The sequence below is a fragment of the Panthera onca genome, chromosome A2 (genome assembly GCF_046562875.1).
Source record: "Panthera onca isolate mPanOnc1 chromosome A2, mPanOnc1 haplotype 2, whole genome shotgun sequence".
Classification (NCBI taxonomy): Eukaryota; Metazoa; Chordata; class Mammalia; order Carnivora; family Felidae; genus Panthera; species Panthera onca.
Window position 1 is genome coordinate 120,432,745 of NC_138340.1, and position 24,070 is coordinate 120,456,814.

The window sequence follows — 24,070 nt, forward strand, 5'->3', positions numbered from 1 at the left end:
TCTGTGTCTCCCTCTCTCTCTGCCCCTCCCCCGTTCATGCTCTGTCTCTCTCTGTCCCAAAAATAAATAAAAAACGTTGAAAAAAAAAATTAAAAAAAAAAAAATTCACATTCTCCAAAGATGTACCCTCAAATACTTAGGGAAGCAGCAAGGCAGAGTGAAAAGAATACAGAGGGCATACACATGGGGTCATGCAGGATTCCTGTGAGCCCCCGGGGAAAAGTCACTGAACTCTGAGCCTTGACTGCTGCATCTAGAAAATGGGAATAATAATATGGGCTTCTGTGAGGACTGAGATAACATATACCAGTATCTAACAAAGCACTTGGCACCCAGTCTTAACTGAATTTCATCCTACCTTGGCATTTGTCAAGGAAATAGATAACGTGCTTTGACCTATTGCAGACAATTAGGCAGCTGAGTGGCTGAAATGGTGGGATGCTTCTGCAGGAGCCGCTCCTTCTCTGATAGTTCCCACCATATTTGAGAAAATAGAAAAGGAGAAAGGCCCCTCCGGTAAGCCCACCTGTATTTCTGAAGGCATTAGGCCAAGGACTTTGGGTAGTTTTTTCTGGGCAGCTAAATTTCCCATACCACCGGGAGTTTGCAAAAGCTTTGGGGACTTAGGTCCTCTTTGACCCATAGATCAGATTTCAACTCAGATACTGCCAGTGTCCTCAAAAAGATGACCGTCCCCACACACGATGAAGAAATCCTACCACCTTGCCCCCCAGGCTTCACTTTCCCATGCCTTGATTCTTTGCTAGAAAAAAATGAGCTGTTCTACCCTTTCTTCTCTTGGTTTCATGTCCTTTCCTGTTTCCTTGAATTAATAAGAAGATTCCCCCAACTGAATCAACTGGTTTCTGAATTCCATTATGGGCTGAACTGTGTTGTCTCCCCATTGTACAAACTCAGATGTCGAAGTCCTAAATCCCAGTACCTCAGAATGTGGCATTATTTGGAAATAAGGCCATTGCAGATGGAATTATTGTTACATGGGGTCATCACAGAGTAAAGTGGGTCCCTGCTCCAGGATAACTGGTGTCCTCATAAAAGGGGGAAATCTGGACACACACGGGTGCACAGGGAGAGCACCGCATAAACATGAAGGCAGAGTTGGGGCCGATGGGTCTATAAACCAAGGAATGTCAAAGGCGGCCAGAAAACCACAAGAAGCTAGGAGAGAGGCATGGAGCTGATTCTCCCTCACAGCCCTCAAAAGGAACCAAGCCTGCTGACACCTTGACCTTGGACTTCTAGCCGCCAGAACTGTGAGACCTACATTTCTGCTTGAGCCAATTCCTGCTACTCTGCCCCAGCAGCCTGAGCAAACTCAATGGCAACCACTTCTTTCCGGAAATAAAGCCTCTCTCATCTCCTTAACCTTGTCCCAGGACTGCTGTGGACAGAGCCGTTGGCCCCTCCCTCTTGCACCGCCCTCCCCCCAACAGCTTCCACGGGGGCTCTGCTTCACTATCATCTAAGCAGGCTTGATGCTCTCTGTGAACTCAGGTCCCAAAATTTGCCTGGAAACTCCAGTCCAGAGAGCAGTTAGCACCATGCTGGGGTGGGGGGTTGGGCAGAAGACAGCAGGAGCATCATCCAAGGTCACATCCCTCACCTCTGGCCTCCCCTAATCTGACAGCAATCATAGCCTGAGAGATGATAAGACAGATTGTCTTTGTTTTTCAGCCTTATTCAGCTCCCTTATAAGGAAAAACTATGCCCCTTGGAGTCTTGCAGACCAGGGTGCTGTTACAAATCTGAGCTCGCAGATGAGAGACTGAGGTCATCTTCCCTTCTCAGTATAAATAGAAAGAAGTTAAAAGTGGAAAGAAAATGTAAGAAATGAAACATTCTTGCTCTCTCTCTTTCTCTGTCTCTCTCTCTCTCTCATACACACACACAGACACACACAGACACACACAGACACACACACACACACACACACCACCTATAAACACAAATTCTTTTCCACTGGATTGGGCCTCCTTTTATGGATGGATATTCACAAGAATAGATGTATTGGTTTCTGTCCCCTGGGGTAATGATGATAAATACGCCAAGGTCAGTGGCTTCATCAGCCATTGAGACTGCCTACTCAGGCAACGGCAGATAATCATTTACCTGGTGGGTCTGGTTGCCTATACTTCAATTCATGCCTCACAGTGTCGCTGAAATGTTTCTTATCTCTCTAAAACACTTGTCTTATTGTGTCTTTCTGGTACAGAAAGAAATTCATAAATTATTGCTGTGCCTAGGGTTTAAAAAAAAAAACCTTGGTCACGGTTCTGTGGGGGAAGAAGTTACTAAAGAATGGAGACTAGGTGGAAAATAAAGTTACCAGCGTGTATACAACAATATTCTGTTCCATGTCCTAGAAAGTAAAAACTCAAGTTTTGGTAGACCCAAAAGATCTGTGATGAAAAAGTCTTCCTATCATAACACTCTTCCTAATAGTACTAATGCTTAATTAAAAAAAAAAAAAATCTATGGGGCGCCTGGGTGGCTCAGTCGGTTAAGTGTCCGACTTCGGCTCAGGTCATGATCTCAGAATTCGTGGGTTCGAGCCTGGCGTCGGGCTCTGTGCTGACAGCTTAGAGTCTGGATCCTGCTTTGGATTCTGTGTCTCCCTTTCTCTCTGCCACCCCCCCCCCCCCGCATCTGTCTCTCTCTCTCTCTCTCAAAATAAACAAACGTTAAAAAAAAGTTTAAAAAAAATCTACTAGCATTTATTGAGAACCTACTACGTGAAATGCCCTATGCTAGGTGATAGGACTACCGTCATAAATGATACATAATTCTAGATTTATTCTCAGCAACATGAAATCTATAAAGAGTACCTGAGGGGAAAAATACGTTTACTTTCCCAAACGTTCACTTTTTGAGAAGCGTATTCCTAGAACAGAGATAGAAAAAGTGGAGTTATGTCATACCTCCTTCTTACATCAGTTTCCCACTGTTGTTTTGTAAATGGATATTGGAGTGGAATTATATTAAATGAATTGCCCCAATACACAGGTTCATATCGCTTATGTGAACAGAGTCTAGCACGTGTGTCTGGGTGGGAAAAGGTTGAACAGCTGTCCTGCAGCATTCACCAATAAGCAGGTAGCCAGGGACTCAACCGTAAGCTAGCCGGGCCCTGTGGAAACACAAGGAGAAATACCAGCGGAGATTCTTGTCCTAAGGGAGTTTGTAAACCAGTGGAAAGGACTGACCCCGGAGCACACCACAGTGACCCAAGACAGAGTGAAGCGTTTGTGTCTGTGGGACGGACTGCCAGTGGCTCATCAAATATTTAAAGATGAATGGAGAGGCCCCTGGGTGGCACAGTCGGTTAAGCCTCCGACTTCAGCCAGGTCACGATCTCGCGGTCTGTGAGTTTGAGCCCCGCGTCAGGCTCTGGGCTGATGGCTTGGAGCTTGGAGCCTGTTTCCGATTCTGTGTCTCCCTCTCTCTCTGCCCCTCCCCCCTTCATGCTCTGTCTCTCTCTGTCCCAAAAATAAATAAAAAACGTTGAAAAAAAAATTTTTTTTTAAAGATGAATGGATATTGCCCTTGATGTATGCCCCCAACACAAGTTGAAAAAAACAGGCCAAAAATAAAGGCCAAACTACTTCGAGATGATTTTTAAAGTGTGGTATCGGGGGAAAAAAGAGTAATATTCACAAGCACAAGCCCCTGATGTTTTACCAATCGTCATGTGTGTGCACACGAGGCCGCTGGGGTTCAGGATGATCAGCAAGGGCTCTGGAGCCGGCACCCACTCTAACACCTCCCCATTTGGGAATCTGGGTCAAAGTTCACAGTTTCTCTGTGCCTCAGTTTCCTTGGCTCTAATGGGGGGATAGTAACAGGACCTACCTTAGAGGGTTATTATGAGGACTGACGACTTTGTGTGAGGAGTGCTCCTAAAGTAGTGCCTGACACAAAATCCGTGCTTGTAAGAATCTGTTAAATTAACTAAATTAAACACCCTGTGTCCCCCAATACTCAATACTTGGGTCTTACATACTCATTTCATGTCATGCCACTTTAAGTCTTTACATAAATGAAATTATATATATATAAAAATATAGTCTCCAATACAGCATCTCCCTCCTCTAAGTTGTTCCATGTTGCCAGTTAATAATACCTTTGATGTAGGCAATATGAACATTAAGTATTTTTATCTTCTCGGTGGCCATGAGCTATTTTTTGTCTCCAAAATTGTGAGACCTGGTGATTATTATACAGTTTTGGGTTTGCACAGTCTTTCCCAGGAGCAAGGCATCGTTCTACAAAACACAAATCCCACTGTAGATAATTCCTTGTGCTCCTCTTCCACCTGTTTGGTTGCAGATTGAGCATTTGTTTCCAGTTCAACATGAACAATAGAAGGTCATCGCCTTTTACAAGAGAGGGCTCCTTCCTAAGCAAATGCAGTGTAGACAAAGCTGTCTAATTGAGAATTCATGATACCATGATTGGTGATGTTCTCACGCTGACGCTAAGAGCCCCAATCACAGGGCTTTAAAAAGTATACGTTTCTGGGGAGCTTGGGTGGCTCCGTGTGTTAGGCGTCAGACTTTGGCTCAGGTCATGATCTCACGGTTGGTGAGTTTGAGCGCCTTGTCAGGCTCCGTGCTGACAGCTCAGAGCCTGGGGCCTGCTTTGGATTCTGTGTCTCCCTCTCTCTCTGCCCCTCCCCTGCTTGCACTCTGTTTCTCTCTCTTGAAAAATAAACATTAAAAAAAAAAAAAGTACACAGTTCTGTAACCTGCTTCACTTGAACTCTTTCAGATGTCACCTAAATGTAATCTGATTCACAGAGCTGTTCATTACAAACGAAGTCTCTCATTAATTTTATTTGGATAGGGGTCCCTGTGTTTTACACCATGTTGAAGAGAAAAGAGTTAAGTAAAAAGCGAATGGGTGCTCATTTGCACATGCATTAGCATAAACTATTACACAAATTTAACTTGAGAACATCTGTCTATGTGTGCAAAAGCTCCAAAAACAAGTCTGTTGAATCAAGAGAACTTCTTACTTACTATGCATAATAAATGCTTCTGAAAAGAAATAATTTTAAACGTTAAGGTTAAACATACTATTTGGCACATCAATGTATGACCTACAAACCTTACAAGACAAAGAGGCACACAAAAGAAACAACCTATTGTTTAAAGGTAAAGCAATCAATAAAATTAGATTCAGACATGATGAAGATGTAACTATTAGAAAGGGACTTTAATTCAATGAATGCTAATATATTAAAAGATCTAGTGGAAAGCTACACATCATGCATGAACAGATATAAAATATCAACAGAGAGTTCTACATGTTTTAAAAAAGAAATGGAAGAAATGCTAGGGGAAAAAAACCATATTAGAGACGAGAAATTCTTTAAAGGGATAATTAGCAGATGGAACCAGTTGGGAAAATGTCAGTAAATATAAAGATAGGTCAATATAAGTCATCTAAGCTGAATTACAAAGATTTTTAAAGTGTCAAAGAAAAATAGAGGGAGGCACAGAATCCAAAGCAGTCTCCAGGCTCTGAGCTGTCAGCACAGAGCCCAACGCCAGGCTCAAACTCACCAACCGGGAGATCATAACCTGAGCTGAAGTGGGACGTTTAACCGCCTGAGCCACCCAGGTGGCCCATGGGACAGTTGATATATTTTAAATATGGATTGTGGATTGGAAAATAGCATTATTTTGGTGCTAAAATTTTTCCTTGATAATTGCACTAGGTTTATTTAAGAGAATGTCCTTGTTCTTAGGAGGTATAAGTGAAATATTTAGGGGCAAAGAAACATGATGGCTGCAGTTTACTCTCAAATAGTTGAGAGAGACAAAAATAAAGCAAATGGGGCAAAATATTAACAATTAGTAAAGCTGGTTAAAGGGTACACAGAAATCTTTTGAAAGAGTCTGGCAACCTTTTTTAAGTTGAAAATTAGAAGTTATTTAAGAAATATTTTTTAGTTATCCCACTTTGGGTTTCTTTCTTTTTTTTTTCCATCATGACAAATGCACTCTTTAATCTCCATCCCCTATTTCAACCATCCCCCCTGCTCTCTTTCCTCCTTTTTCCCCCTTTGCTCATTGTTTCATTTCTTAAGTTCCACATGTGAATCAAATCATATGGTATTTGTCTTTCTCTGACTTACTTCACTTAGCATTATACCCTTTAGTTTCATCCATGTTGTTGCAAATGGCAAGATTTCATTCATCTTTATGGCTGAGGAACAGTCCGTTGAATGTATAAACCACAGCTTCTTTATCCATTCATCTGTGATGGACACTTGGGCTGCTTCCATGATTTAGCTTTTGTAGATAATGTTGCAATAAACATGGGTGTGCATGCCTCGCTTTGAATTAGTGTTTTCGTATTTTGGGGGTAAATACCCAGTAGTGTGATTACTGGATTGTAGGGGAGTTCTATTTTTAACTTTTTGAGGAAACTGCATACCGTTTTCCACACTGGCTGCACCACTTTGCATTTCTAAGAACAATGCAAGAGGGTTTCTTTTTCTCCACATCCTCACCAACACTAGCTTCTCGTGTTTTGAATTTTAACCATCTGACAGTTGTAAAGTGACACCTCATTGTAGTTTTGATTTGCGTATCACTCTGATGATGAGTGATGTTGAGCATCTTTTCAAGTATCTATTGGCCTTACATAAAATTGTAAGTTTTGTTTATAGAACCAAATAAGAGAGAAGGTAATAATGAGCGACACAACACGATATAAGGAGGAATACCTGAGTAGAATTGAGCATAAGGCAAAAACAAAAAAGCTATGGTTTTTTTTTTTTTTGACGTTTATTTATTTTTGAGACCGAGAGAGACAGAGCATGAACAGGGGAGGAACAGAGAGAGAGGGAGACACAGAATCCGAAACAGGCTCCAGGCTCCGAGCTGTCAGCACAGAGCCCAACGCGGGGCTCGAACTCACGGACGGTAAGATCATGACCTGAGCCGAAGTTGGACGCTTAACCGACCAAGCCACCCAGGCGCCCCCAAAAAAGCTATGTTTGTGTGTGTATTCAGCAGTCAAAATAAAAATAGGAAGATAATATGACTCAATGAGGCATGTGAAGGCAGTAAGAGTACATAAATAAGAACTTCCAAGAAGCAAACCATATTCTCAGAGCAAGCCATGTTTTTCTTTAGCACACGGAAGAATGCCGTAGAGTCTAAGAGTACCAGAGAGTCTTCACAGTAAAAGAAGGGAAGAGAGGCTGACGTCTCCTGAAGTGAGCCCAGAGCAGATGGGGGTCAGGGGTTATACTCAGCCCAGGGAGATACTGACTTAGCCATTTCTTCTTTGTGGAGCCCTTCCTGAGAAAGCAGGAGTAGTAAGTGGGCAGAGGTTGTTATGCCCAGAATTCGTGATCCCCAAAGACCACTAGGGAGCCGAGTCCGATGCAAAAGCAAAGAGCCTTTATTCGAGCTAGCTCGAGCTCAATCCCCTACCTGCACCGACGCAGCGGTGAGATACCAGGGAGAGAGAGCGAGTTTCAAAAGGACAAAGGTTTTATTGGGGCCTAGGGGCAGTTGGTGAGGTAATGGCTATGGCCTCAACTGATTGGCTGGGGAAGGGTCCGAGTCCTGTTAGGCAGGTGAGGGGGGTGTTACTCAAGGGGAGGAGGTGTGGTCAAGGTGAAGGACGTAGAACAAGATGGAGTCGGCCGGCGTAGGCCCGCCCTTTCAAGGTAAGACACCTACATAGGTTTATTTTTAATATATGGTATGTTCTCCCAAAGAAGAAATAGAAACTGTACCTATGTAGCATGGGAGCGAAAACCACTCTGAGTAGCCAGAAAATCTCAAACTAAAATTGTTAAAAACAAAACAAAACAAACTTCAGCACACCTTCACCTTTAACCAGGCAAAGCTACCGTAGCCAACAATACAAATGGAATGTTAGGTGTGGTCACCAACTGAAAGGACCAAACATTGCCCCAGGGATAAAGTGGGTAATTTATGGCACTGAGAAAAGGGGGTGGGGTCCCAGGAGGCGGATCTGGGCAGATAAAGAGCACGGTTGATCTCTATTATTTGCAGATTGTATATTTGTGAAAGCTCCTACTCGCCAACGTCAATTTGTGAGCCCAGAATCAATACTCTGCAGTATGTTCGTGGCCATTCGGGGACACAGGCAGCGCCATGGAAAATTTGAGTTACCCAGGCATTCCCCCTGCTGAGGCTGAATGAGGCAATGTTTCACCTGCTTGTTTCAGCTCTCCCACTGTAAACAAGTGTGCTTTTCACAGTCTGTTTAGTGCCACATTTCTCACACTTTCTTACTTTGTGTGTGTGTGTGATTTTGCTGTTTAAAAGGGCCCCCAAACATAGCGCTGAGATGCTGTCTAGAGTTCCTCAGTGAAGGACGGCAGTGATGTGTCTAAGAAAGCATGTGTGTTAGGTAAACTTCATTCAGGCATGAGTTATAGGGCTGTTGGCCGTGAATTCAATGTTCACGAATCAACCATATATATTAAATAAGGTGTCTTTATATGTTTAAAGTTTATTTATTTGAGTGAGAGAGCACCTGAGAGCAGGAGCAGGGTAGGGGCAGAGAAGACAGAGAGGTCGAATCCCAAGCAGGTTCCTCCGTGCTGTCAGCACAGAGCCTAATGCGGGGCTCGATCCCACAAATGGGGGGATCATGATCTGAGCAAAAACCAAGAGTCGGACGCTTAACCGACAGAGCCACCCAGGCGTTTTTAAACTGAAATGAGCCTCAAATAAGGTTCTGTATTGGGAAGTTGAGGAAAACGTGACCAGATGCTTACAGGAACCCAAACGTGAATTTCCCCCAGAGCAAGGGTTCGATATTTGTTCCTTTCAGGTTTGTTGTGACCTTATACAACACAACTTGTGTGAGTAAGAATTGACTGTTAGAAGGAAACACATCCTACTCACAGTGGTAGTTGGTTTTGAGGACCGAGTAGGGGAAGGAGCTAGCACTATGAAGCTTTGGTCAATTTGAAAAAAAAAGAATGTTACGGATTTAGAGTCACAAGACGCTGTTGTTGGAAATGCTGGCGCATGACAATTTATTTCCGTCTGGCACCTGATGCCATGTCACAGCCAGATTATAAAGCCACATTTCTGTGCCAGTAAGGAGTGACCACCTGTAGCTTAAAATCCTTCAAATGGATGTAATGAGATATTTAGCTATTCTGCCCCAAGACAAAGCAACCAGGTTAACAGGAAGCTGTATTTCCCCCCTAATGATTTCAACAATAATGTAAGTATAATCTCCAAATCCCTCAGTCTCCCATGTAAGATGAGTAGTATTTGCCACATGATAAGAATGAAGTGACCTGAAATCCCTAATGGGGGGGGGGGAGGGGGGAAGCATTTGTTCATGCAAAGTATTCTTTTAAGTAAACTAAGTAAAAGGACACTGGGAGATGCTGTCATTCAGTTAATGAGAAGCAACGCCATTTACACATCCGTAGCTCCGGTCTAAAAGATGAATGAACTTATGCCAAGAGTTTAATAAATATACAAAAGTTTGCTCAAATACTAGTATATTCACCTTTTTTTTTAATAATGAGAAAGAAAAAAACAATGAAATAACGAAAAGTATTTCAAGAGCTGTCCTTCCATATTAAATTACAGAAGAGCCTCGACGAACCAGGACAAAGGGAAGGGTCGCGGAATTTCATCATCTACAGTTTCTGATCCGTTGGGGCTTAAGCAGAAATGCCTTGTCCGGCAGTGACATTTCTACAACGTATCGTACAACACTTGGTTGCCCGGGCATAAAATGCTGCTACTAATAATCCATGTAATATTTTTGAACATCTGCCTTAGAACTGGTGCTGTGCAATGCTTTTTTACTCACTTATTCCTCAAAGTGGCAACGTGAAGTCAGGACTCTGGACTCAGGACCCATTTTCACTGACGCAGAAATGGAGGCACAAAGAGATGACGTTAATAGAACAAATGCAGTCCCAGGTGACTGAAATGCTTTCAACGCTTTCTAAAATCATACTGAACTTCAAGGATGCTATAATTCTCTGGGACAGTGAAGGTACAACAGTGAGTTGAAATCTGTTTCCATCCTGGGTCATGGTGTCGACTTTAGTAAATTTCTGGCATTAGAATGCTTCATCGTCATTTGTTTCCAAGTTACAGAAGAAGATTGGGAAGTGGCTAAGTACCAATACCAAGTAATACCAGTTATCTCTTTTAATGGTTTCTTACTATAGGATAGCTGCCCACATTGCTGTACTTCTGGTAAAAACCAGGCCTTTGCAAATTAGGGGAGAGGGCTTTGATCTCGTGCCACTTATTACCGGGCAGTGCATGGCACAATGATCTGTCTTATGAAAGTAATACGCTTACAGGTTGGGCGGAGGGTCCAACCACATTCCAGACGGCTTCAATGGCTCTTTAAATGAACACTCCTACCTCATGCGAAGTTTAGTCTTTTTTCTTTAGGAATCTTATCTTTTCATAAACTTTGTAATGAAAAAATGACCTCCAGTTCAAGATAGCTCCTTCTTATCATTGACCATGGGAGTCAAAGGGCTTGACTTTTAATTCCAATTCCTTTAAACAGCTGAGGCCTGCTGAGACCCAATCATCTTGCTGTCACTGGTATATTAACAGCGTTTTCATATCACAGCTCACCATCGCTTTTACAGTCATCTTATTGTTTCTCTGGGCACCAAATCACCTATCTATTCCTGAAAAATAGAGTGTGTACGCTACCGTAGAAATGGCAATTAAAAACCACTGAACGAGGACAGATAGACTTCAAGCTCATGTTTCATTGTCATCGATCACAACTGCTGTAGAAAACCACGCGGATCATTATGAAAGCGTATAAAATATTTGGAAACTCCGACCATAAAACATCTCCATTAGCAAGTGGGTTTATTGACATAACTGAACATAACAACATATAACATTTATTCATTTCCCACCGAAAGACTTTCCAGTCGAACTGTTTTCACATAGCTTTTACTGTTTTTCTGTGAAGTATTTTCAGTGATGTTCTGCTACGAAAGGGTGGGTGGTGGGAAGGTCCAGAGGTCTTTTCCAGACTTTCAGTGGGGCTCAATATTTCACTGCTGTGCAAAGGAACAGCTAAAAGATGCCATCACTGTACAAATGAACAAAAGTAGGGGCACCAGGGGTTTAAGATAGCCCGGAGGTTGCAAAACAGAGTGAACGACTCCTCTCCTGCATACTAATAGGCTCGGGATTGGTCACAATACTCGGCAGCAGAGTAAGAATGACAGCCTCTTTCCTGTGGTTGGTCAAGTTTGGGCCCCACAGATAGGACTATCAGAGAAGCAGCTGTACTTTAAGTGGTCTGGACATTCACTCATCTGAACATCAACACAGATCAGTTCATTTAGATGCCTGGGTCCCTGCTCAGCTGCTGGGCCAAGGGCAGGTTTGGCTCAATGCACCAAACATAAAAGGAGAGGCCTGGGGAAGGACCCCCGGTCTAGGATAGATTCCCTGAGTCATCAGGACCATCAGGGGCGTAAGGCCCTAATTAGAAGATTTGCTGTTAGCCTTAGCACCATTGCAGTCGCCTCCACGGCACCCCACTGCCAATAAATCCATAACCATGGACAGTATAACCGTGCAGATCTTCTCTGGGACCGCTTTTTTAGACCACACACAAAACTGCTAATGTAAACCAAAGCACTACGGTTAGCGATAAACATGTACTTCATAAATATCAGGGGACCAAAGTGTCCCAAATAGTTGAAAACAATGGAGGAGCAAATAAAGGAGCCTAATCCTAAGTTTAAAGCAAAACAACATTTTAAAAGAAATACTGCAATTAGTAACTAAACGATAAGATTTAATAACGTGGTACAACACTGGGTAGTGGAGGGATTAACTTGCAAAATATATAATTATTTCACAGTGAGGTTTAAGTACTCCTAACAACCTTCTGGCTTTAGTAGAAACAGACAACCACTGATGTATACTTTTTCACATTTTTCCCGATGATTTCTTCCTCTCTATTTTATATAGAGTAAGACACTGCTGTGATTGAACGTCACGCTATCAATTGACCATCACCTTTTGCTTCCTTGCTATTAGGAAATTACCTTTATCACTTAACTGTGCAACCCCAGAGAAGCAGGGCACCCTTAACTGCGTGTCACTGAGAAAAACACGAGAAGTACCACATCGTATTCATTCCAGTCTGGACACATTGTCAGAGATGCGGTTAAGTGAACTAGAAGGCTGCCCTTCCCTGCGGGGTCACTGGTTACACACGCGTTAGTTAACATTCTTTTATCAAGTGCCGGCACTGAAATTTCCTTCTGCATATACAGGTTCAGAAAAACAAAATTAAAAAGCCACAGGAGCAACCCTGACAGAGAAGTCTTGCGCGCAGCCTTCTCCTGAGAAAGTAGGTCACCTTAGTTAACCCCAAGGTCAGCGAATGTTCTTGCGGTGTTAATGTTAAAAAGAAAATACTAGTTGAACCACTCAGCTCAACTAAAACAGTCCTTGAGTTTATTGTCAGTTTGTTACATGGCAGAAATCTTCACATTCCTGAAAGAAAAAAAAAAATAGTGTCTCTGATTATTTAAACATTAAATTATCCTGAATGTTCTATTAACCAACATGAAAGAGTTCCTTGGTGAGTGTGTTAAACTTTACCACCTGTTTACAACATCACCTTCTTGGCCGAGACTGCCAGACCAGTGCAGTCAAGTTGCCAAGCCTCCTTTGTAATACTAAATAAGTTCCTTTTTTCCTTAAATAGAACAAAACTCTCCTTTCACATTGAAAGAGCATGCACACAAACAAAGAGCATGCACCCAAATCTCTTTCTGGCCACACTGGGGGCAAAAGCACCCTTTTCTACCCCAAAGGGGGACAGGCTCTTGTATCGCAGTGCTACAAAGGCCATTGCCACAGCTGTGCCAAGGTCTCCCTGTAGAAGAAGGCTTCCCCCCGTCTGACCTCCATCATCCATTTGTCCCCTACTCTTGGCCTTGACCAAGTACCACCCATTCACTTCATGAGTGGGTACTGGGAACTGGGGGTGGCGAGGGGTTGCCGAATCGGCTTTCCCTTTGACTCGTCTGGCAAATGCACAAAAGGGGGAAAGGAGAAACTCTGATAAAATGAGATCTCCCCTTGAGGCGGGTTGAGGGGTTCCATGGAAAGTGGCTCCTCAAGGCCAAAGAGAAGGTTTCCACAACCTCGGAGGCTCTGGATCTAGTCAGCAAATCGCTGCAGAAGATGATCTTCCCGTCTCAAGCTGCCACCTGTGCCGCCGCCGCCGCTGTCCATGAAGCGGTCGCAGGGGAACTCGATGAGGTCCGCCTCGCTGAGAGCACACACGGTGGTGCGCGGACGGTGGGACTGGAATCCAGAGAAGTCGGCAGACACCCCGGTGCCCATAGAGCGCAGGGGACGTCGGGTGGAATACATGTGTCTAACATGCACAGGGGCCCCACCCTTCCGCCTAGCCCGCAACTTCCTCCGCAGCCAGCGTGACGCCCAGGCCGCCAAGGCCAGGAGCACCAGCAGTGCGTTGACGGCCAGCAAGACCAAGGTCAGCAGCTGGTAATCTACGCTGCTCCGGCTCCCAGGCTCTGGCAGGGTGACCAGCCCAGCGCAATGGTCACGGGGGGCCACCGGGCAGACCCGACCCCCGAGGACTCCCTCGACGCACACCAGGTAGGGTGTGTCTCCGCGCAGCTCGCGCAATGTGGCCGAGTCGCTGCGCTCTGGCAGGTAGACAAAGCGGTGGAACTTAGGCTGCTGGCCAAAGCGGTCGAAGAGCAGACGAAAGCGCGCGCCGCCCAGCGGCGGGGGGCTGCGGTGCTGGCGCACGGCCCAGCGCACCGAGGCGCTGTCGGCGCCCACCGCCTCCACCGTCAGGTTGCACAGGATAAACTTGTTGAAGTCGCACGGGTCAGACACCAGCGGCGGCAGGCCGACCCCGCCGTCGGACTGGGCGGTGCTCTCCTGCTGCTGCGCTGCCAGACGCTGCTTTGCCGCGCGCTGCCAGGGGTCGCCAGCGGACGATGGCGCAGAGACGGGTGCGGCCGTCGGGGTGGGCTCCGCATGGGCAGCATCTGCAGAAGTCGGAGGTCCCCGTTCGGGCTTCTGAAGCAGGTCCAGAGGGTGTGGCGCCGGGTCCGCGGCAGCAGCGGCGGAGGGGCCCGGCTGCTGGAGGCCCGGGCCCCGTCGGCTCAGCCTCAGAGCGCTGCGGTTGCCCAAAAGCTCCCTGGCGGCCCCATCCCAGACCACCCCAGGCAGAAATCGCCCGCGCTGCTGCGGCTGCGGCTGCGGCGGCAGCTCCTCCGCGAGGCCACCTGCAGGGGGCGCCACCTCCTCCCCGGCGGCTGTGGGCAAGGGCCTCCGCAGCCCTTCCGCGGTCGGGGAAACTGAGGACGAGGGACTCGCACAAGACCCGTTCTGCAGCTGCTGGTCATCCAGGTAATCCAGGTACTTGCCCCGCAAGGCCGGGGGGTGGCGACACTGCACGAAGACCGTGAGAAGACGGCCTTGTGAGTGCCAGTCGCCCATCCAGCGCTTCAGGCCCCGCAGACGGCAGTCGCAGGTCCAGCCATTGCCGTCTAGATCCAGCCGGTAGAGGGCCGGGCTGGCAGCGAAGATGTCCCCGGAGAGAGCGCTGAGCGCGTTGTCGCGCAGGCTGAGCTCGCGCAGCCGGCCCAGGTGGCCAAAGATAGTGGGGTGCAGAGCTGACAGCGCGTTCCCGCTAAGGTCCAGCGCCTCCAGGCTGTGCAGAGGCTCCAGCAGCTCCACGGGCAGTTGGCTCAGCCGATTCCCCTCCAGGCGCAGCTCGCGTAGGGCCTCCAACCCCCAAAAGGCCTCCGGCGCGAGGTGCGAGAGCTGGTTGCCCCTGAGCGAGAGTAGGCCGAGACGAGGCAGGTGCTGGAAGACGCGCGGTCCGAGGTGCTGGAGGCTGTTGGCCGAGAGGATGAGGGTGGAGAGGGAGCGCAGCGGTGCGAAGGTGGCTGCATGGCGCAGGGAGGGCTGCAGCTCGTTGGCAGAGAGGTTGAGGAAGCGCAGTTTGCCCAACTGGGCAAAAGCGTTCTTGCCCAGAAAGCGGATCCGGTTGGACTCCAGATGTAGGTAAAGCAAGTTGCCCAAGGGGGCGAAGACCGCGTCCGGCAGCGCCCCCAGGGCGTTCCCATCCAGCCTCAGCTTGACCAGACTCTCCAGGCCCTCGAAGGAGCCGCGGCTTAGGCGGCCGATCTCGTTCCCGTTGGCGTAGAGGATGCGCAGCTTGCGCAGCGGGGCCAGAGTGCCCGGGACGAGCGCCTGCAGGAGGTTGTTCCCCAGGTAGAGCTCCTCCAGCCGCGAGAGCTTCTCGAAGGTCTTGGGGTGCAGAGCGCGGATCTGGTTGTACTGCAGGTCCAGCCGTCTGAGCTGCCCCAGGCGGTGGAAGTCGAAGGCCGTGATGTTGGTTATGAAGTTGCCGCCGAGGCTGTAGGTGAGCACGTCCTGGGGGCTCGGCAGCGAGCTGGTCTTGGGCACTGCGCGGAGCCCCCTATTGGTGCACAGGAGGTGCTGGGGGTGCTGGCAGTCGCACCGCTCTGGGCACACGGGCTGGGCCCGCGGCGGGAGCGCGAGGCAGCCGTACACCACGAGTAGGAAGCGCACGGCGCGGGCAGCCTCCATCGCCGCCCGTCCTGCGTGCTGCGGCCGGATCGTCCTCTTGGCCCGCCGGCTCTATGTCTCCTCTGCATTCCCCTTGGCCTGGCCAGAGTCGCTAAATGGCCTCTTTCGGACTCCGCAGCGCGGTCCAGCCCCTCCTCCGCCCTTTGTCCGGTGGCTGGCCCGGGTCTCTGCAGGCGGGTTCCCCCAGCCAAGTCAGGCGGCGCGGGGCGCTCCGGGAGCTCCGGGTGCTACTTGTTGCATTTCTGCACAAAACTGTTTCTCCGGGTGTGCGTCGGGGGGCGGAGGGAGGGAGGGAGTCAGACCTGAGCTTTTTGTTTGCAGCTGAATCCGGAGAGCTGGATTCCCTGGCACGGATTCTCCCCGCCGAGCGGATTCCCCAGCTGCAGGCGGGAGCCCTTCCAAGAGCTCCTCGGGGCGCGGCTTGGCTGCTGTGCCCCGGCGGCTCGGCCCCCGCAGCTCGCGCCTCCTGGCTCTCGGTCCCGGACCAGGAGCGCGGCCTCGGTGGAACAGCCGGGGGAGGAGCCGGGGGTGCGCAGGCTGCGTCCGGAAGGGACCCAAGTCGGCGAGTGGCGGGCAAACCGGGCGGAAATTCGTTCTTCCCACACTCTGCCCCCCGGGGATGCAGGCGGAGAAAGAGGAGACGGCGGAGGGAGGACAGACCCCGACAGGGGGAGGAGGAAACGCTAAGTGGCTCCGCGTCTGGTCAGCCCAAGCCGGGGACGCCGAGTGAGAAAAGTAGGGATTAAAAACAGCTGTACGGGTCGGTCCTGGACGCAGGGCTGGGGGCGGGGGTGGATTACCGGGCCAACAAACGGAATTTGCAGACAGAGACCTTTTTATTTTAGATGAGTACATCAAGCATTTCGGAGCATTGGGAGCACGGATGCTCTTACTCGTTTTTAAGTCCCTTGCTCTTCCAGGTGCCACCCTGCGGGAAGTTCAGGCAGCACGGACTGCGCAAACATTCTGTAAGACGTTTAGGGCAGCACCCCGTTGGCTACAAAGAACTGTTGGTGGGCTAGAAGAGGCCAGGTCAGCCCCTTCTGAATGTTGGGTGTTTGGATTTTTGACGTGGCTGTCCAGGTAGCCCAGGAGAGGCATTGCCTCCTTTAGGGATCTGAACCGAGTGTTCGCTTGGCCCTGCTGTAGGTAAGAGCCTGGAGAGTCTCAGAACTGGTTCTACCGCCGTGGAAGTGTTTCTGTCAGATTTTGGTGATTTAGTCCCATTAATCCTCCTCCAGTCGTACAGGCCTTGGGGTAGGCTCTGCAAGTGTGCATATATATATGTATAAAACCTTCATTGACCCTCTGGTAACTGCTGCCTGCGGGGGTGGGGCCCAACCCCTTGATGCCTGGGACTTCTAGTGATCTTCAAAATCTTGAGACCCCAGAAGTTCTCAGGCCTGGCTTAGTGGTGGGATGGGGGTGGGGGGAGGGTGGGGAATCTTAGCACTTATCAATATAGAATGGAGCATTTGTCACTAGCTCCTTTGAGGGCAGCCCCTGCTGAGAATGAGGGTGGGCAAGGAATAGCTGTTTTAGTATTTGTTCATGCAAACTGCCTTGCTAAAAATAAAGGCCTCTTCTCTCCCCCTCCCTGCCCCAAATGTTCAGAAAATGTGATTTTAAGGACCTACTGCGTGAAAAATTAAAGGAGACATATCCTCACCTCAAGAGGCTGACTAGTAGGGAGGGCATAGAAAGGTTGAGTAATAATAGAAGGCAGTAGTAAGAGAAAGCCGTTGAGGTGCAAGGTGATTTTTAGTAATGCCGGTGTTTGGCAGTGACTGAGTGCCTCATTTAGCCTCGTGTAGGCAATTGATAGAGACAAGTTCTGAATTTAAGGAAAGAGATCACTGGCTGCATGGTCAGCGAAGACTTCTGGGGAAGCAGGGTCCCCGGGAGATGGGTGGAGGAGAGCTAGCGGGCGGTCAGTATGAAATGCCCCTTCGGGGCACAATGAACAGACCAAGTTTGTGCTGTGCTTTGAGTTTTCAAATAAAGGATGAATGTGGGAAACCAAGTTTCTGTCTTAACAAGATAAACCATAAATTGGTTTTTAGTTCTCGTTGTGAGAAGCTTCTGAAACATTTTTAGGTCTTGACTCTAGGCCTCTTTAGGAAGGTATGGCGGCCCTAGTGGGTGAAACCCAGGCTGGCACAGTGTAGCATATGCCTTCCTGTGTTGGGCCCCAGAAGCTGTTAGGAGGACTATCAGAAGTCCTTGCTGGCAACCGAGGTTATCCCGTTGTTTCAGAGGATAGCATGGTAAGAAGCTACTGGCTTTCAAAGGGAACCACTGGATCTAGCTGGGATGGAGCCATGACAGCATTTGCTTTGAGTCTATGGTGTGAGGACTGCACACACAGCCATCAGAGCAGAGAAGAGGTTGGAAGCTGACAGAGGTGTAACACAGAAGAGGGAGATGCAGAGATCAGACCCCATCCCTTTGCATAAGCTTCCTCTCCTCCTGCATCTGCAGAAAACTTGCAGAATGAGGGCAGGCAGCGTCCCATCAGAGGACCTCTATAGTTGGACTAATCAGTCACTCCACTTGAAGTGTCTTTCCTTTATAGGTGCCTCTAAGGAAGATTTACAAAGTCATCAGATCGCTGCAGATGTTCAGTATTTTTCAGTGTCTTTGGTGTTATTGCCCGGCGTTTAACACTCCTTCCGGTAGTGCTGGACTGCAGGTAGAAATAATATCGTACGTGGTTTATGTCAAAAGACAATTGCTTTTCCATAACGTTCCATTTTCTTGAAGTAATCCATCTGCCACCTATAGTTAACCTTGCTTAAAATAGATATAGTGTGCCATACTTCAAATAAGTATACACAGCTTTTGATAGGTGTTGCTTGTGCCCTCAGTCAGTTTCAGTAAGACTTTGAAATCTACAGATGAAGTGGTAACACATATGGGGGCTCAGCCAGATTAATGCTTTCTGAAAAACCGGGGTTACTGTCTTTTTAACAAATGTTTCCCTTTCTAGAGGCATGTAACTTGAGGTCAACTTTAAAAATGAATGACATTTAAATCCGTCAGAGTACATTTATGCCATGTTCCTATGCGCCCCCCCCCCCTCCCCTTGGTCTCCATTTCTGTAATGCTACACGGTTCAGGTGTTTGATTTATTTTTAGACCATCTCTCTCTTCCAGGAGTTAAAACAGTGTTTTGCTTGAATTCGGCAGTACCTAGAGCCCCTGGTAGTGAAGAGCTATCATAGCAACTCCAAAACTGCATTTGCTTTGAATGCTGGTTGATCAGGCAGGAAGAATTTAGTGAGACTCTACCAAGTGCCAAATCCCAGGGTGCGACAGCTCAGTGGGGAGGCTGATGGGCAAGGAGTGGGTGTAGCACCGAGTGAGAAGCATTGTGGGAGTTGGGGGGGGGGGGGTAGCTGTAGGAGTCCTGAGAGGGCACCTGGCCTGGACTGAGAGGTTGAGGAAGGTTTCCAGAGGAGGAAAGTGCTGGGAGCCTGCAGATCCATGCGAGAGAGTCCCTTAGGAACCTGCAGATCTTCTGTCTTTGTTGATGAGATTTTTTTGACATCTGTTTTTTTTTTTTTTAACAGTATCACACAACTTCACTCATACAAGGACTTCCAAATAAATATTCCCTTACTCCTTTTTAAGCACTTCTGCAGGTAAGGACTTCTACGTAAGAAACTGACTTCATCGTATTTGTACTGCAACATCAAGAGGCATCTCTGCCAAATAAAGCAGGTGCTCTATAGAGAGAATGTTATCTGTCTGGTTCCTGCCTTCTAGAACCTTGAAATCTGACAGTGGGTTTGTGTGGAATGGGGGTGTGCAGTTGATAGAACATCCAGACCAAGGTGTTCACTTACATGAAATATACATAGGTATAGATACAATGTATAGATACTCTTGGTAGTCCTGTAGGGTAGGGGCCCCCTGGGCCCCTTGTACCCCCCCCCCCCGCCCCCGCCCCGTTGGATCCCACACTTTAGAGGGCTTTGTTCCAGTCCCCCTCTGGTTGTGTCCCTCTCCAGAAGAGCAGGATTCCAGGCTTCCAAAGGTATGTGCCCACCCACAACCCATATCCCCACTCCTGCTCAGGGTTCCTGGGACCCTGGAATTTCCTACTCAACTGCCTAAGGCTGTGAAGATCTTTTATCCATCTGTCCTCTTGGGGGCTGATGATGCCACAAGTGGGTATATGCCTCGGGCCAAGTGAAGGCCAAAAGGCAGCTGTGCAAAAAGAATCTGGAGGTGTGAGCTGGGATTTCCCGTGGCATGCCTGGGAGGCCACTGAGACACTGGGTAATGCAGGAGCCAGAGCTGAGAGGAGGAGCCGGGGACCAGGGATCTCCTCTCACACTCTAACCCTGGGCTTCTCAAATATTAGAGACAGGCCCGTCCATATGTAGCTTTTGGGGAGGGAAAAAGTACATATACTTGGATTTACAAAGAAAACGGAGAAAAATAACAGGGGTTTGAAGGAAAGCATTTTCTAAAATGTAAATTCTACTTTATTGCGACATAACCTATACCCAGTTTTCTATAGAAAGCAATACTTTTTAGCAAAAGCAAGGACATTGTTGTCTCCGTTGAAATGCCTATCTCTTAACTATGTAATGCCTTTGTTTATGGATGGATCCAGGCTTGATCATGTTCCGGGAGATTCAAGTATTGATTATGCTTAAATGTAGAATTTGTATAATCGCAGAAGGGATTGCTGTGGATAATCCACAGAAGGAACAGAAGGGAATGCTGTTCATGAGAGAAGCAAGAGCTTTGTCATTTCGCTTTTGGAGAGCTTGCCCTTTAAATCTCAAGCGCACCGCTGGGTGTTTGCAGGGGTCAGAAGCATAAGCAAGTCTGGGCTGGCTCCATGACATGTATGTATGGTGTAAGCGTTCTTGGGCGTTCTTGCCCAGGCCTGGGATCTTCTCGGGCTTGCCAGGGATGTGCAGTGCTTTCTTCCCAAGCAATCTGTGGTTCCCTTGACCTTCAGCTGTAGAGGCAAGAAGGATTCCAGGCCGTGTCTTCAGTAGCCCCTGGACCTGGTGCCAGTTGACCCAGGCTGTTCTGGGGTAGGAAGGGTTAGGGGGAGGAGAGCTGTGGCCGAGCTCCCTGCTGCGGGGAGAGATAGACCGGCCAAGTTCTGCTGGAGCAGTCTCCCAGAGCTTGCTCAAGGCAGCCTGCAGAGAAGACAGCTGTTGCCTCACCCCGGCTCAGCCAGCCCGAGACAGGCAGCAGGGCCCCTGACATGGATGAAGTAGGAAACCAAGAATCCCCAGTGATTCTTTTTTTTAAGTTTATTTATTTATTGAGAGAGAGTGAGAGAAAGTGAGCGTGCGCTCAGAGAAAGTGAGGGGCAGAGAGGGAGGGAGGAAGAGAGAGAATCCCAAGCTGACTCCGTGCTATCAGCACAGGGCCCTACTGAGGGCTCCATCCCATGAGAGATCATGTGAGATCAGGACCTGAGCCAAAACCAAGAGTCCCACACTTAACCTGCAGGGCCACCCAGGCACCCCTTGCAGTGGTTTTTTGCATTTTATCAAACAGCCCCCCAACTCTCTTTGTCTGAGTGAGCCTCATCTTAGCTCCAGTCTGAGAGGCAAGTTTCTTTGCCTTGGGGATTAGGAACGTGAAGAAGAGGACCAATGGGTTACAGTCTATCTGCTGGGTTCTCCACGGCCCCCAACCTTAAGCAAATAGGAAGGCAGATTCCTGACTAGGTATCGGCTTTACTAAATCAGCATCTCCAGGGGCAGAGCCCCCAGGTGATTTTTGTGCACACTTAAGTTTGAGAAAACCAATGGACGGTATTTCTAAGATACCTGCTTATGAATGGCTGGTTGTATTATAACAACATCAGTAACAATGACCGGCACTCATATAGTGCTGGCCGAGTGCCACGCGGTGGTGTAACGTAGCTTATTCACAGCTACCTTGCGAGGTAGGAACTATTGTTAACCCATTCTACAGAGGAGGAAACTGAGGGGCTTAGTAAAAATACAGGATCCTAGGCCCACCCGCAGAGGCTGATTCAGAACCTCCAGAATAGGGCCTAGGGATCTTTAGTTAGCACATTCCCACGTATTTTCTTAGGTATTGTCGCTGAAGGAGAATTCTTACGGGCTTTTTCAGACATTTCCGTGTCTCCTCTGCTAGGAACCCAGGGGTAGAAAGATGAGGGAGACCTCTTTCTCTCCCTTCTGAGAGCTCAGCACGGCTGGAGAGTTAAATTGTATATAGGTGATAATCCGGGAAGGTGGTGCCTTCATAGAAGAGTACGATGAGCACCATTTGCTAGAATGGCAATTACCTTTTGCAAGGAAAATAATAAAGAACCGAATCCTTTGTAGAAAATACCAGCCCACGTAAAACTGTATGTGTGTAAGGCCATTTGCAAGCGGCTGCTTCCAGCACACTAGATTTTATGTTCAAGGAAAATCCTTATCCATCAGTTCAAAGATGCCAGAGTGTTTGAAACTGACATGCATAAACAGATTGCTTTGCTACGAGAACTACAGTCAACTGTAGGCACTTCTGGCAAGTTAAGAAAGGAAAGGCGGTTGTTGGCTGAGTGTAATAACTTAAGAAATAAGGCAAATCCACATACCGTTTATGGCTGCAGGATAGAGTTTGTTTTTGTGTAACTGAAATTTTAGAGCGCTAATCCAATGATGTCCTCCCTTGGATAGGATGGAGTCAGTAGCCTAAGGAAATGCTTTAGGTATAAAAGTGTCTCTTAATTCCTAAATACCAAAATATTTGTCATCTCGAGGAACCAGACTTATAATTGTATTTTATGGTACAACTTTCCAATATTCTCTTATTTCGGTTTCTTCACACTACAGTAATAACATTTATTTAGCAATTTGTGTCCCCACCCAGCTGGGAAGACAGCAGTCTTCTTTTGCTTCATTTTTGTGGTACTCAGCAGCTGTTGTTGACTTATCAGAGAGTTTTCACAAAAAATCTAGAAGAAAAAAAATTTTAGTATTAATAGCTGTTGTCTCTACGTGGTAAGAAAACGAATAATTGTTTACATTCTGGGGTTTTTTTTTTGGCATTTCCTGAATGATGTACGATCATCACGTGTTGCTTTGAAATTGGTTAAAAAATACTTTGAAAACAAAATTGTAAAAAACAAACCTAATATCTGGTTTTGACCTCAACGTAAGTATATCCCAGTTTGGAGGAGAGCATGCTAAGAACTAGAGAAGTTAGCTAACTTCTGGAATGATCTAGCACTATAATAATAGAGTGCAGACCACAGTCTAAGCCGTTGGCTTCTGACCTCAGGTTTTTATAGTTGGACCTTGCTAGGCTCCCTGTTGATACATGCCTGTAAGTACAACGAATGAAGCCAGTTCAGGGTGATATTCAAACACTTAGCAGCTGGTACAGTAAGAGCACCAGCCAGACAGGTTTGGCACAACCCCAGTCAGGACAGAAGGATGCCACGAGCAACCAGCCCAGCATGCCAGTGCCCACCAGCTGAAAGGAGACTTGCCTGTACTTGATTAAAGTTTTTGAATGGTGCTTTAAACATCCATCCCTCTCTCTCTTTTTTTCCCTTAATAACTATATTATTAAAAACGATCTGCTTAAGGCTTAGGCACAATATAATCAGTAACCATGAGAAACAACACACAAAGCCTTCCTGGGTCCAAGTTCTTCCAAATTGCAAACTTGCCTGGAGCCCGTTTCTTTGGGCTCCAGTCTTCACAGAACATTGGCGAGAGGGTGAAGTCATCGATTTTCACAAAACCTGAGTTTTGTTTTCAACGTATAATTCAGAAATTCTCTCCCCTTCTCTTCAGTAAGTTGATGGACGCATTTGAAGGGAATTCAGTTCAGAAAAAAAGTACTATTTTTCTCACAACTTGATCTGAATTGTTATAAATAACGGCTTACAAATATTTGTGGGGGGGGGCACTTCTTTTGAAGAGTATCAACTTCGAGGATTAGTAACCCATCCTGTCAGTTATCAGTGATTTCTTTTCAAAGCCTGGATGCACACATGTCAAGCCCCCGCCCCCCATCTGTCCCTGAGCTGCAGGTGTCTCCTTATTCTAGTGTCACGTATTGGGTCAAAATAAGGGAGGCAACTTCATAGCCATGCCGCTGAAAACTGTGGCTCTCTCCTGGCAAGAAACAGTCTGTCAATCTCAGCAATGGAAATAATCTTGGACAGTCAAATAATTGACTATATACAGTGTAAATACCCTCAAAGTGTTTGCAGATTTCATCAAAAGACCAGATGTTTTTTACTCAAGACCCGGAACATGGCAGTAAAGGAAATTAGAGGAAGGGAGTACCCATCCCCTTTTTGGAGTCTCTGTAATTTTCTATAAAGATTTGCACTTTGATTATGCTTAGTAGCACCATATGCTGGAGGGAGATGCAAGAACAAAGGTTCCAGCCACAGTACTGGAGCC

The 24,070-nt window shown here is 47.3% G+C and overlaps 1 protein-coding gene and 1 long non-coding RNA gene across 2 annotated transcripts in view; one reads left to right on the forward strand and one right to left on the reverse strand.

Moving 5' to 3' along the window:
* Positions 1–10,872: 10,872 nt before the first annotated feature.
* Positions 10,873–16,116, reverse strand: TRIL (TLR4 interactor with leucine rich repeats). The gene is made up of 2 exons (XM_060632793.3): positions 13,199–16,116; positions 10,873–12,542 (listed from the first exon to the last, which is right to left on the reverse strand). The coding sequence occupies exon 1, from the start codon at positions 15,651–15,653 to the stop codon at positions 13,215–13,217; it is 2,439 nt and encodes an 812-aa protein (XP_060488776.1). The 5' UTR covers positions 15,654–16,116; the 3' UTR covers positions 10,873–12,542; positions 13,199–13,214.
* A 162-nt stretch (positions 16,117–16,278) lies between these two features.
* Positions 16,279–24,070, forward strand: part of LOC144614899 (uncharacterized) — a 42,306-nt gene continuing 34,514 nt past the window's right edge. The window contains exon 1 of the long non-coding RNA XR_013553192.2: positions 16,279–16,388. This is a non-coding gene — a long non-coding RNA (uncharacterized LOC144614899). The remainder of the gene's footprint in view (positions 16,389–24,070) is intronic.

Bases quoted from the DNA above. Each gene is read 5' to 3' on its own strand.
- TRIL (XM_060632793.3), bottom strand. From the start codon at position 15,653: ATGGAGGCTGCCCGCGCCGTGCGCTTCCTACTCGTGGTGTACGGCTGC.